This window comes from Chrysemys picta, chromosome 11, assembly GCF_011386835.1.
Source record: "Chrysemys picta bellii isolate R12L10 chromosome 11, ASM1138683v2, whole genome shotgun sequence".
Taxonomy (NCBI): Eukaryota; Metazoa; Chordata; order Testudines; family Emydidae; genus Chrysemys; species Chrysemys picta.
In genome coordinates, this window is record NC_088801.1 from 74,519,804 (window position 1) to 74,532,724 (window position 12,921).

Below are 12,921 nucleotides of genomic sequence, written 5' to 3' on the forward strand. Positions count from 1 at the left end.
TTATGTATTTATGTCTCGCCTTGTTTTTGAATCTTTAGAAAACACTCAAGTTAAGTTTTCAAGCTTTTCTCTGCATCCATGAGTGGTAGAATCTTACAATATTAATGAACACTGACATTTTCACGGGACTTTCACTTGTCTCCAGGAGCTGGGGCCTTAAGGAATCCATCAAAATATTTCAAGACTTATGAGCGTTGGCCACTGGAGTCTGTTTCTACTTTGTACAGGAGTCTCTGCACTTCCCATATTTTTTCAAATATTTTCTATTTTTATTAGGGCTCGTCACAACTTCTCAAATTCCAAACCGTTGACACCATTTTGAAATTCCAAATTATTTAATTTGAAAAAAATTTAGAAAAATGTTGAGTCATTTTTTGGTGAAATATCCCTCCTGTTTTTCAACCAGCCAGCCAGACTCGCTGATCAAAATAGTCCCTTCTAGCCTTTAACTCTATAGATCTATGAACGCAGAGAAAACACCTTATTTTAAGAGAGCTGGGCAGGAAATGGATTCCCCCTCCTAAGAATTTTTGAGATATTGAAAAATTTTCCCATCCCAAAGCAGGAGGAAAACTCAAAACCTTGACAGTTTTTGTGAACCAGAAATCTGAAGGCAAAAAGAAATTTTATGAGATCAATTGAAACATTTTGTTTTGATCATTTCAAAATGTTTCATTTCAAATTAGATCATGTTTTACATTTTTAACTAAAAATGTTAAACTAAACAAAAATTCATTTTGACCCAAAAAGTAAAATTTTCATTCCAAAGATGTCAAAAGGAGACGTTTGAACAATTACAAAAAAAAAAGTCAAACCCTATCCCGTGAAAATTTTTGGCTAGCTCTTCAGGGCAGGGACTATCTTCCGATGTGCTTCCTTAGTGTGTAGCACAATGGGAACACATTTTGCTACATAGACATTATATTGCCCTCCACTGAGATGAAACCGCTTTTAGGGTGATGGTGCTTTATCCTATAACATATGGATAATAAAACAGCATTTGTTGTACAGTAGATGAACACCTACAGCTTCACTTGCATGGCTTTTATTTTTATATAGTTCATTTTCTAAGGGCTTCTTCAGTTAGGTTTTTTCTTGTTATTGTACTTCTTCAAATATCAAACCATCCCAATACACACACTATTCAGCCAGGTGCTTATCTGTGCTTTCAGTCAAACTGGCAACATGGACTCTTGCTCTGTGTCGTCACAGTGAGATGTTTCATACTGCGCCAGAAACCATAAGAACATAAAATCGGCCCTACTGGGTCAGACCAAAGGTCCATCTAGCCCAGTATCCTGTCTTCTGACAGTGGCCAGTGCCAGGTGCCCCAGAGGGGATGACCAGAACAGGTAATCATTGAGTGATCCATCCCCTTTGTTCATTCCCAGCTTCTGGCAAACAGAGGCTAGGAACACCAGACACTGAACTACCCTAAAATCACTGACTTTGCTCTCAACCCACATTTTGGTTTTGTATTTTGTTGGAAGGATAATGAAAGCTGATACTGCATAAGTTAGGCTGTGCCCTCCGATGCCCATGTTTGATTTCAGGGCCAAAACCTAAATCTACTGAAAATTGATGAGACAAACATCTTGGTCCTCTGTGGACGACGTGGAGCATTTGAATGGAAAATAATGTAATTCCCCCAGTTTAATTAATCACTTTTGTATGGTGATTCAAAGAGTGATGATGCCACAGAGGGCAAATTTAAATGCTGGAAAAGTTGCATCAAAGGAATATAGGAATTGCCGGCTGGATCACTTGTGTGGTCCATCTAGTCCAGTATCCTGTCTCTGACAATGGTGCAAGAAACCCTGCAGTAGGCAGTTATTGGATAACCTGCCTCATGAAGCTATCATCCTAATTCCTAATAGTTAGTGGTTGGCTTAAGCGCTGAAATATAAAGTTTTATCTCCCAGGAAATTTTTTTTACAGTAAACTATTACAACTCTCTTCTTGCTATGCATATAAATGTCCAGTCCTCTCTCAAGCTTGCTAAGGTCTTGGCAATGATTTTTACGTGCTCAAGACAGCCTCAAGAAATATTTGGTGCCATATTCCAGGTCTCTCTCTTCGTGTGGACTTCTATGGCCCCTAACATCGGCCAAATTGGCAAAAAAAAAAAAAAGTTTCATGTTGATTAAAAAAATCCCTCAAAACTGCAACAAAAGGTTTTGTTTTGAAGTTTTATTTTTTTTTAATTCAAATAAAATTGAGGGGAAATCCAAAATGAAATGTTTTTCCAAAGCAAAAAGTCAAAATGTTTTGTTCTGGAAATGCCAGAACAAACGGTTTCACCATTCCTGAAAACACTTCTTCTTTTTTCCAAAACAATTTGCCTCAATCAAGTGGAATTTGTGAATTGTTTTGGTTGACCTCGATCTCCATTGTTTGGTGTGGAAAGGCTCTGTAAGAAAAATTTCACCCAGTTCTACTTCCGAGACTCAATCCCATGGCTGACACATCCCCTCCTAACTTTTCTTTCATCTCTTGTCATATCTACCACCTCTCTCTTCACTGTAGTGTCTGAGCATCTCACAATCACTAATGGATTATCCCCGCTACGTCCTGAAATGCTAGGGAAATGCCCCTGCTTGACAGATGGGGAATGGAGGCACAGAGTAGGTCACTCAGGATCCCAATCCAATGTTTTATCCAGTAGCACATCCTTCCTTCCTCCTCTTTCTTCCTTCCATGCACTGCACACATAAGATCAGCTTGTGATACCCTCACTGAGGTGGGCAGCAGGGCACTCCAGTGACATCATGGAGTAAGACACTTTTGGACATGAGGGTAGGGCTGACAGTCTGCCCCTTAAGAATCTCTCATGACCGGAGGATCTGGAAAGCTCTCCCAGGCCCCAAGTCACTTGCTTTAAGTCCCGGCTTAAAAACTTTTGTTTACGTTAGCTCCTCCTTACTGCGGTGAAGCATTTTTAACACACTTCAGAGCAGGTGGTTACTGGGCACCATTGCTGTTTATCATGCCATTCCTGGTAGCTGTTTTGCTCTGTTTTCCCATCTGTTGCAACTTTGAATTCTTTGTCGTAGGTTTTATATTTGGTGCATGCCCTTCCTCTCCCACCTTACGTCCTTTTCTCTTTGTAGACTGAGATTCCTTTTAAAACCAGAAGTGAATTGCACCATTTTATATTACATTATTCCCCCTATGGTGTTCCATCCCCACTACAATCTCTCTGTTGTGTCTGGAGAGCAGGAGCCAGTAAATGCAATGCACACTAGGGAACAGTAGGGGGAGCCAAGGGAGAGAAGAGTCAGGACTCAGGCGGGATGGAAAGAAAAGGCAGCGGGAGTGCTTGCTTTTCGTGCCTCTACATCAGTACAGAATACAGATTTAGCCCACTGCCTGCTTTGCTGATGCCACTCAAAAGGCAGGCAGCCTGGTGCCCTGCATCAGGCAATGGACCGGGAGATGGTACACATGGGCTCTGTTCCTTCTGCCAACTGACTTGCTGTGTGATCTTGAGCAAAACCCCCCCTAAACCTGTATCTGTCTTGTCTATTTACACTGTAAGTTCTCCAGGGCGGGGACTGTCTCTTGCTATGTTCATGTACAAGGCCTGGCAGAATGGGGCCGATTTCAGTTGGCTGTTCCAGGTGCTAACCTCACTTTAATAATGCTTTGGTAACACTGCTGCGTTAATTACAGACCATTCCCTTTCCTAAAGGCGATCTTTAAAAATCCCCCATAAAAGATGTTTACTGATTAATATACATGTTCCGTATTAGTCACACCAGTGACTCGAATCCAAGTTGGATCACACCAATGACTCGAATCCAAGCTCTATTGTTTCTTCCTATAAAGGCCCGACAAAGGGCCGAGTGCTTTTCTCTAACCCATCTGATCCAGGGATTTCACTTGACCATTCCAATGGTTAATCCTCCTCTGAAGTGACTTTTTTTTTGCTTGTATTTATGTGCCTGAGCCATTCCAACCTGGTTTTTCCAATATGTACAATATTTTGGATCAGATGGAAAATATAATCCAGCTGCTCTTCTCCAAGAGCTCTCACGAAAACCAGATACTGGATCCAAAGCAGATATTAAACCTTCCTGCAGCCCACAACTGAAAAGCTATTGGGAGACAACAGTCTTGGCCTTCTGCACATTCCAGGAAAATACACAACGTGACCAATATTAGCTCCCCATTTAGAGTGTGGGGCCAGATTCCACTTCCGGTCACTACGCAGGTTGGAGCAGGCATGCTCCTTGATGCTGGGCTCCTTGCAGAGGAAAGTTTGCTAAGGGATTGGAGACTGAAGTAGAACAGCTGAGCTGGGAGTGTGACTGCGGATGTGCTGATACTGCACACCTGAAGTGCATTTTCATTCTCTGGCAGAACTTAAAGCTGACCGCTCCTGGCAGAGCCCTAGAGATAGGGCCTGTAGCCAAAACCACACCTGGGTAGTCCTCATTGGCCCAGGGAGCTCAATCTGGTAATTCTTTGTGCTACTGGGGTGAATGTGGCTCTTTGACATCACAGATGTCGTGTTAATGGCACTTAGGGGGATCAGAAGAAGTTGTGTAGATCAAATGTAACCCAGTCATCACTGGAGCATCACTTTTTCACTCTGTTTAGCGCTATGAATATGCGCTGGCTTTTGTCCCCGTGGAAACAAATGCCAATTCTGATCCTAGCGAGATTTGTGGGATCCCTTTTCCTGGATTAACCTGCTAGGCTTTCGGGATCCTTTCAAAGGCAACGGATGCCCTTTGATTGGGTCTGACTCAATATGATGATATTAACTTGCCTAATATGAATTCCTGATGTGACCATCACTCATCTCAATCGGGATTCTCTGATCAAGCAAGTGAAGGTGACACAGTCCACTTTCGAAGCATTGCCTTGGCCATTAGCTTTCTAGGGTAGTCTGGACTAAATCTGGGAACACCCGGTGCTAAAATATTACAGTTGCCATGGGCAGCACTGGAAATATCCAAAACTCCAGCTCCAGATCCTTCCTTTTCTGCAGCCTTTTTCCAGACTGGGTAAGGAGGAAAACCCAAAGATATCAGCTGTTTCTTGATGACCCTTGTGACTGTGACCGAAGTTACCTACAAGATAGATTCAGAGATTCTTTTAAGGCCAGGTGGGACCATTCGGATCATCTAGTCTAACTTCCTGTAAAACAGAAGGATCCAGATCCGTCTTCTGGGGCTTGGATCCAAATGGGGCAGCTGCTGGATTGACAGGTCAGTGTGGAGGGGCAGTGTTATTCCCCACTGCCCTGTGTGTGTTGGCAGGACTGTTGTCACACCACTCCCCCAACGACGCTTGGTGCTGTAACCAGCACCAGCAGCCTGGCAGCCATGGGGGGAGTTGGCCAGCCCTCACTCCTGGAGAGCTTAACAAGGGCGTTGAAGGCATTTGAACCTGAGGACAGGAAGGGTAAGGGGGAGACCAAGGGAGTGCAGGGTTAGTGGTGCTGGGGGTAGGGAGCCAGACACAATGTGACTTCCACCAATTCGGTTCAGACGCTTGCTCCGGAATCAGATCTCGGCTGCTGTATGAGCTCGGATAAGAACCCAAATCCTGACACCCCACTTTGGCATCATCCGGCCTGGCAGGCAAATTTCTCTGGGTGACTCATCCCCACGCTGGAAGGTTTCCTCTCATTTAATAAAATGCCTCCTCGATTCTGGTTTGACTCTGTACATGGAGCGCAGTGCATGCTGGGCCTTGTGTGAGGGCAGCATTGGCTCACAGAGCCTTCTCCCGCCCCCGGCACCCTAGCATAACTGTCAGGTACACCAGCAGTCCCTGCCCTGGGAGGGGCACATTGGGGTGCTCCCTGATAGTAACCCAGACATGCAAATCACACCAAAGAAGGTGGGATGGCAGGCCCTGGCCCAGCGCACCAGCGCACACTGCCCCACGGAACTGGCCGATCTGGAGTGGTGAGCAGCCGACGGCTCCCAAAGGGATAGTGCAGGAGGCACACTCCCGTTACCCATTGGGAAGGGGGTGTTGCAACTCTGCACCAATCCTGGCATTGACAGGCGGGTGACAGTAAGGGCAGAGGTGTGTGCAAAGCTGCATTTACACACCCGGAGGCTGCTCGCTGAAATCAAGGTCACTGTTCCTAGCCTGCCTGCGATGGGTGTGATCCTTCACCCATTGAAGTCAATGAGAGTGTAGTCATTGGCTTTAGTGGGTGTCGCCTCAAACCTCAGGCCAGGGTCTTGGCTACTGAACCACACAATGAATCAGTATTTTATGGTCTTTTACAAGGCAGCATGGTCCAATAGTTATGCCATTGGAGAGCAGCTCAGCAGAGCCGGGTTCTATTCCCAGTGCTGTCACTGACCTACTAGGTGAGCTTGGGCAAGTCACTCGTCCCCTATGCCTCAGTTTCTCCATCTATAAAATGAGGATAATGATACCAACTTCCTTGGTCAAGTGCTTTGAGGTTTATGGGTGAGAATTGCTACAGAAGAGCTAAGTATTTTTATTGTTCAGTCTCTAAAATCCACGTTAAGTTCCTTGTTTCTTTATTTTGGTCAACGATTGAGGCTCTGATCCTGCAATGACCTGTGCTATACAGGAGGTCAGACTGGATAATCTGTTGGTCCCTCCTGGCCTCAAACTCTGACTCTGACTTTATGTGCTAACGTTGCTCACGGGAGTAGTTCCACTGAAGTTAAGAAACCATCCACGATTGTAAAAGATGGCACGAAACCACAAGAGTTTCAAAACCTCCAGTAGACTTTATTTAAAAGTTCTTTTGTATAGACTTCCTAAAAACAAAAACCACAATTTAAAAAAAAAAAATCCCCAGCCCTGCAAACAAACAAAAAAGATAAAACACACAACATTAGAGGAATGCCAAAAACATTCTACACCACGATTTAAAAATTCTTTAACTGAGGTGTTGGTCCCAGCAGTGCATCTGTATTCAGAAATCTTGCGTTTTTTCCCCCTTTTCTGGTTTGATTGATCACATATGTCACAAATGCGTAAAAAAGAATCCGTTTGAAGTCTAATCCAGCAAGAGTAAAACCAGAATGAAAAACTGAACTGCCTGTTTATCAGAATTAATGACTCCTTTACGCATAGGCTTTCCATCTAAAGTTATGCTCAGTTATGAAAATGATACAAGCAAGTACATAACAGTTGCAGTGAAATTATTTTGTCCCTTATTTTCTAGACTTTACATTGCCATAAACAGGCATAATGCCAGAATCTGAAGGAAATGGTAGTTTGTAGACATGTTCAAACAAAATAATCTGCAGTGGATAACTATTACATAATGTTGAAGGTATACACTATAACCCGGACACATGTAGTACTCAGTCCACAAACAGTTTAGCACCATATTGATAGGTCATGCAGCAAAACACTCTCTTCAAGGTTTGCTTGGAATTTAAAGCATGAAATAGTACAGTGCAAGGTAGTCTATACCCTTAGCTTCTAAAGGGGTAAGTTGGCATTGGCTGACTCCTGGTTCTCTGAGAGGTATGTGTTGATATTTTGCTGTCTTTAGGTTTCTATTGTCGTGACAACCCCAGGATTAATGTGAGCTGAAATTTGAATGGAGAGAGAAAAACAACATTATTGTGTGGCCAGGAGACCACGTACAGCCCCAAACAAGGCAACATTTAAGCACTGAAAATCCCTTTTTCACAGGCTATGCCGACGGCAGCTCAGGAGCAGGCAGGGACAGACGTTGCCCTCGGAGGCAGATGGATTGGGAGTGAGTAGGCATCCATGGAGCCCTGACCCTACCCTCAGTGCATTGGCTAGTGGAGCGGCCTGGTCATGCAGGGGGTGGTGCGCTGCACCTTGCAGAGTTATTTCCCAGCAGAGCAGAGGACAACACCCTGGGGGAAATTGTTCCTGAAGCACATTCAGATCCTGGATCAGCGCAGAGACTAGACGTGCTGGCCTTTACTAGGGGCATGTGCAAGGAGCACAACACAGCCCTAAATATGCTGTTCCTCAAGGTCATCACCCAAGTGGCCTCTCCTGAGGCCATTTATACAAGGGTTGACTGACTAATGTAACCGGGAGATGTCCTGATCATTCTGGCTACGCCCCAGAGATGTGCACGTGGCTGTGGAAGTGTGGGACACATCAAAGATGAGCTGTCATCCCAGGTCCTGGGTACAATTGACGCCTCTTCTGTGTACTCTCATGTCCTAAATTAAAGAGCTAAGCTAACCAGCACACAATATAGGGTGCTTTTTGTCCTGCCAGCTCTCTGCTGTCCTCCCATGACCACAGATCTCTTGTACACACAAGTTTAATCTATAGGAAGGCAGGTGATCACAGCAAGACCCCAACTGGGATGATTCCTAATGGGTTGGGGTCTAGTGTCTTCCCCATATGCAGCAAATCCTTCCACTAAGCTACACTCGAAATTTCGGCCCACAGCAATCAGTGGGCGGGAGCAAGACCCTTCTTGGAAGAGAGGCTTCAAGAAGGATAATTCAGTGCACCTGTGCCCTAATCCATAGCACACTGAAGTCAATGGTAAGACTTCCATTGACTTGAATGGGGTTTAGCTCAGGTCTGGGATGGAAAAAGGGATTGTAGTCACTGTCAGAATTGGTATCTGAGCTCCTTTACAATTTCTGGAATGTCCACGTGATACAGGTTTTGGCGCATTCTGTAATCAGAAGCCAGTGCTTTGGTATCCCATTGGAGGTGACAATTTCCTGACGGCGTAACTATTATGGACCAGACCCACAACTGGTGTCAATCAGAACAGCTCTATTGAGGTCAATGGAGTGACACCAATTTACACTAGTTGATGAGCTGGCTCCATGACCTTAAGTGATGATTAACTGCCAACACTTCCACTGCATCTCTCAGCTATTGCAGCCAAATGGAGATGTGCAATGGCAGAAGGGACTCCACTTACCAGGAATGCAAACTTTTTCACATTCTTTCTGTGTGTTAAATTTGTTTTCATTTCCTCCACAGCCACCATACCAGAATCTTGCACAGCTCTTGGTCTCTGAATCATAGTACCATTTGAGCACGAAATCCCTGCAGGTTCCTTCTTCTTTTTGCAACCTACAGATATCTGTGACTACAAATAGAGAAAGAAAAAGACTTAGCAACCAATAAATGCAAACACCTCCACCATGTTTCCAGACAGGCTCCTGCACTTCCATGGTTTTACAGATCCCATCTGACACAAAGTCAGACGTGTCCTCTCAAAAAGTGCATGCTTGGGAGACTGAGACAGATGGATCATTGGGTACATGTGGCATGCAGGATTAAAGAGACAATCTCCATATTACAACAAACAAATTACCAGTTCAGACTATTGGTCCATCATTCCAGAGTCCTGCCAGTAGCAGCTGCTGCTTCAGATAAAGGCAGAACTACTATCACCCACCCACAATTACCTAGCCAACTATGCAATGTTTTCCAGAAAGGACAAAATTCCTTCCTGGCCCCTGCAAGTGATCGCTTGAAGCTCTGAAGCACATGATATGGCCAGCCCCTGTGTGGGAGCACTTCCCCTTCCCTCATGTTGCACTATTCAGGGGCTGGCCAGAATCTTGATGGGAACATAGTCCCTGCTTCTTCCAAGTATCCTCAAGAATGCAGGGGGCCGGAAGAGGATGAGGAGAGGGCAGGGCTATGTCCGTTTTCCCTTCTGCGCCAGCCAGTGGAATGGGGAATAGGCTACACTAGCTTCAGAGTATGCAGCCCAGCGGTGCCAGAGGGGACTGGAAACTCCTGCAGCTATATGGCCTGTCTGCTCCCCACTCTCACATGCCTAACTATGCCTAGAGAAGAGGGAAGCCAGACATTGACTACAAACAATGCCGACCGAAAAACCCACTCCCAGTCCTTTTTAAAATCCAGGCCACGTCGAATTCAGTCCTGCACCAGCTAGTCTGGGTAGCGAGAGCTGCTCAGGTGCGGGAGTGAAAAACGTCTCATTCCTCAGTCCTACATGGGGAACAAACTCCCCTCTAGTGATGAGGGACAGAGCAACAGTGGAGTGGTGCTGGAGCCTCTCCAATGGCTGTAAGCAAAAAAGCTGCATTGCCTCTGCACACTGACCTCTCTAGTCTGTTCCCAAAGGACAGTGTTTTCTCTCCTACTGACAAGTTTACATTTACATTTTTCCCTTCCAGTTTTCCTGGCACCAAGCGGTTCTGGCTGCACAGAGTGGGCTCTCACCGAGAACGTCGCAAATGAGTCCACCAGCAGGGGACAGATGTGATTGTGGGGGGGAGGGGGCGGGGGGCAATTTAAAGGATTGTTCATTAGCATTAGCTATGTCTGGGTTTGGCAAGGGTGTGACATGACGGATAGCAAATTTCAAAATTAGGTGACTATATTTTTGGCGCTGATTTTATTACAGTATCTATATTATAGATGTATGTGTGATAGAGATACCGATCTGGAAACACTTACGTCACCTTAAATAGCTCCACATAGCTATGTCCCTTTCTCACAATAACAAGGGCGTATCTTGTAAACCATTGGAGATTGGCATCTAGCCCCCTGCCTCACTGATGTCCAGCATAGCCCCGCCAAAGGTCAGAACTCCACCATGCATTCACTACCCGGAAGCCTTCCCAATGTCAGGTGGCGCTGTGATTAAAGATGACACCTCCTGGTTACAGTCAGCCCCCATCATGTGCCGTATCACCTTGAATCATAGAATCTTAGGCTAGGTCTATACTACCCGCCTGAATCGGCGGGTAGAAATCGACCTCTCGGGGATCGATTTATCGCATCCCGTCGGGACGCGACAATCGATCCCCAAATCGGCGCTCTTACTCCACCAGCGGAGGTGGTAGTAAGCGCCACCGACAGAAAGCCGCAGAAGTCGATTTTGCCGCCGTCCTCACAACGGGGTAAGTCGGCTGCGATACGTCGAATTCAGCTACGCTATTCACGTAGCTGAATTTGCGTATCTTAAATCGACTCCCCCCTGTAGTGTAGATGTACCCCTAGAATATCAGGGTTTGGAAGGGACCTCAGGAGGTCATCTAGTCCAACCCCCTGCTCAAAGCAGGACCAATCCCCAGACAGATTTTTACCCCAGATTCCCTAAATGGCCCCCTCAAGGATTGAACTCTCAACCCTGGGTTTAGCAGGCCCATGCTCAAACCACTGAGCTATCCCTCCCTCCATATTTGCCCCTTAAGCCACAGTTGGGTCCTCTGATCTCCAGGTGGTGTTAATAGGTGCAGCCCATGTAAATCAGCCCCATCATTTACCCCAGCGCAGGGGGCTGCTCCATAGGACAATTGCAGGGCAAAATTTTTTGTGCAAATAATTTTTTTTTTTGCTGAAGGAAGCAGATTTGGGTTGACCACAATAATTTGCAGGCTCAGGTAGAGTGTAGCAAATTGTTTTGGTCAAGCAAAGAAAAAAATTGGAAATGTCAAAATGATTTGTTTGGGCATTTCCGAACCCAAAACATGTGGAGTTTTCATTTTGGAATTTCACACCATTTAAAAAAAAAGTTTAAAAACCCCCAAACCTTTGAAAACTAACAAAATAGTTCATTTGACCCAAAACACTTTTGCTTCAACTTTTTTTGTTTCACCCCATAAATCGAAAAAGGTTTATTCTGGGTTGCTCTCAGTTCTGCAACTGAACCAAAAAATCACTTATTCACACGGTTCTCCATGGGACCTGATGGGATGTTAGAAGCCTTTCCATTTACGTTCTGGTCACAGCACGATCCTTAATGACTCCGAGCCAGGTGTCAAAGAGTGTGGACTCGATACACTCTCCTGGTGCAGAGGATGTACAATAGGCAAAGGGACCCCAGGGGGGCTGGCGGGGGAAGCAGAAAGGGTCTGCAGCTTTAGCTCAGTGAGCTGCCCTGATGCCTTCACTGGGGTCCTCTACAAAATCTACTTAGGACCAGCATCCGAGTCATTGTTGGCTACAATGTGTGCTGCCCTACCTGGAGTATAAAAGTCCAGTTTTTGTTGGTATACAGATACAAGTCTCTTAGGCTGGGTCTACACTACCCGCCTGAATCGGCGGGTAGAAATCGACCTCCCGGGGATCGATCCCCGAATCGACGCTCTTACTCCACCAGCGGAGGTGGGAGTAAGCGCCGTCGACGGGAAGCCGCAGAGGTCGATTTTGCCGCCGTCCTCACAGCGGGGTAAGTCGGCTGCGATACGTCGAATTCAGCTACGCTATTCACGTAGCTGAATTTGCGTATCTTAAATCGACTCCCCCCTGTAGTGTAGATGTAGCCTGAGCTGAGGTTACAGCATAGAAGCACATACCAGACAGCGCTCCCTGCCCTCACAAGAAATGATATATTAGCCAGATAGATTCACCACCAAGACGGCCCATGCATGGAATCCGGGTTATAAAACCACAGCCTCTCATAGAAAGACAATGCATCTGTTTAGTATAACACTATTTCTTTTCAATAGCCTGCCATGTAAAAAACACTGCCTATTTCTGAGCAGTTCAGTATCCACCACAGGCAAGAAAAAATACATGCCTTAAATGGCAATGGTGAGGCAGGCAGAATCTAGTGAGAAGACTTGGCCCTGGAATTCCTGCTCTGATCCAAGTGCAAAACGAAGACTAATGCATCTAAATACACCCCTGGAGTAGTAAGTGCAATGGCTGATTGATTAGGTACAGATAAAAATAAGGTCCCATAGCAGCTACACTCTATCAATAGGGACAGAACTCTATGGGAACCTGAATTTTACAGTATCAGAGTCGATGGTCGTCATATAAGTGGATTTATATGACAACTCCCATTGAAATCACTCGGAGTTAGGCACCTAAATACTTTTAAAAATCTGGTCCTTGGTCATTTATTTTTCTATTTATTAAAGAATAGTTTCTCTTCTGGTTATTTGTCAGCAGTGGGGGAGATCCTGGTCCTCTGCTCAGGCTCTTTGTGTTGCACCAGTGCTACAAAGAAGGGGGACACAAAGC

General features: G+C 45.4%; 1 protein-coding gene across 1 annotated transcript in view; it reads right to left on the reverse strand.

The window, feature by feature from the left end:
* Window positions 1-6,711: 6,711 nt before the first annotated feature.
* COL6A3 (collagen type VI alpha 3 chain) overlaps window positions 6,712-12,921 on the reverse strand; it is a 110,829-nt gene continuing 104,619 nt past the window's right edge. The window contains 2 exon segments of the mRNA XM_008175628.4: window positions 6,712-7,544; window positions 8,888-9,058. Coding sequence (XP_008173850.2) covers window positions 7,504-7,544; window positions 8,888-9,058 — 212 coding nt within the window. The 3' untranslated portion in view covers window positions 6,712-7,503.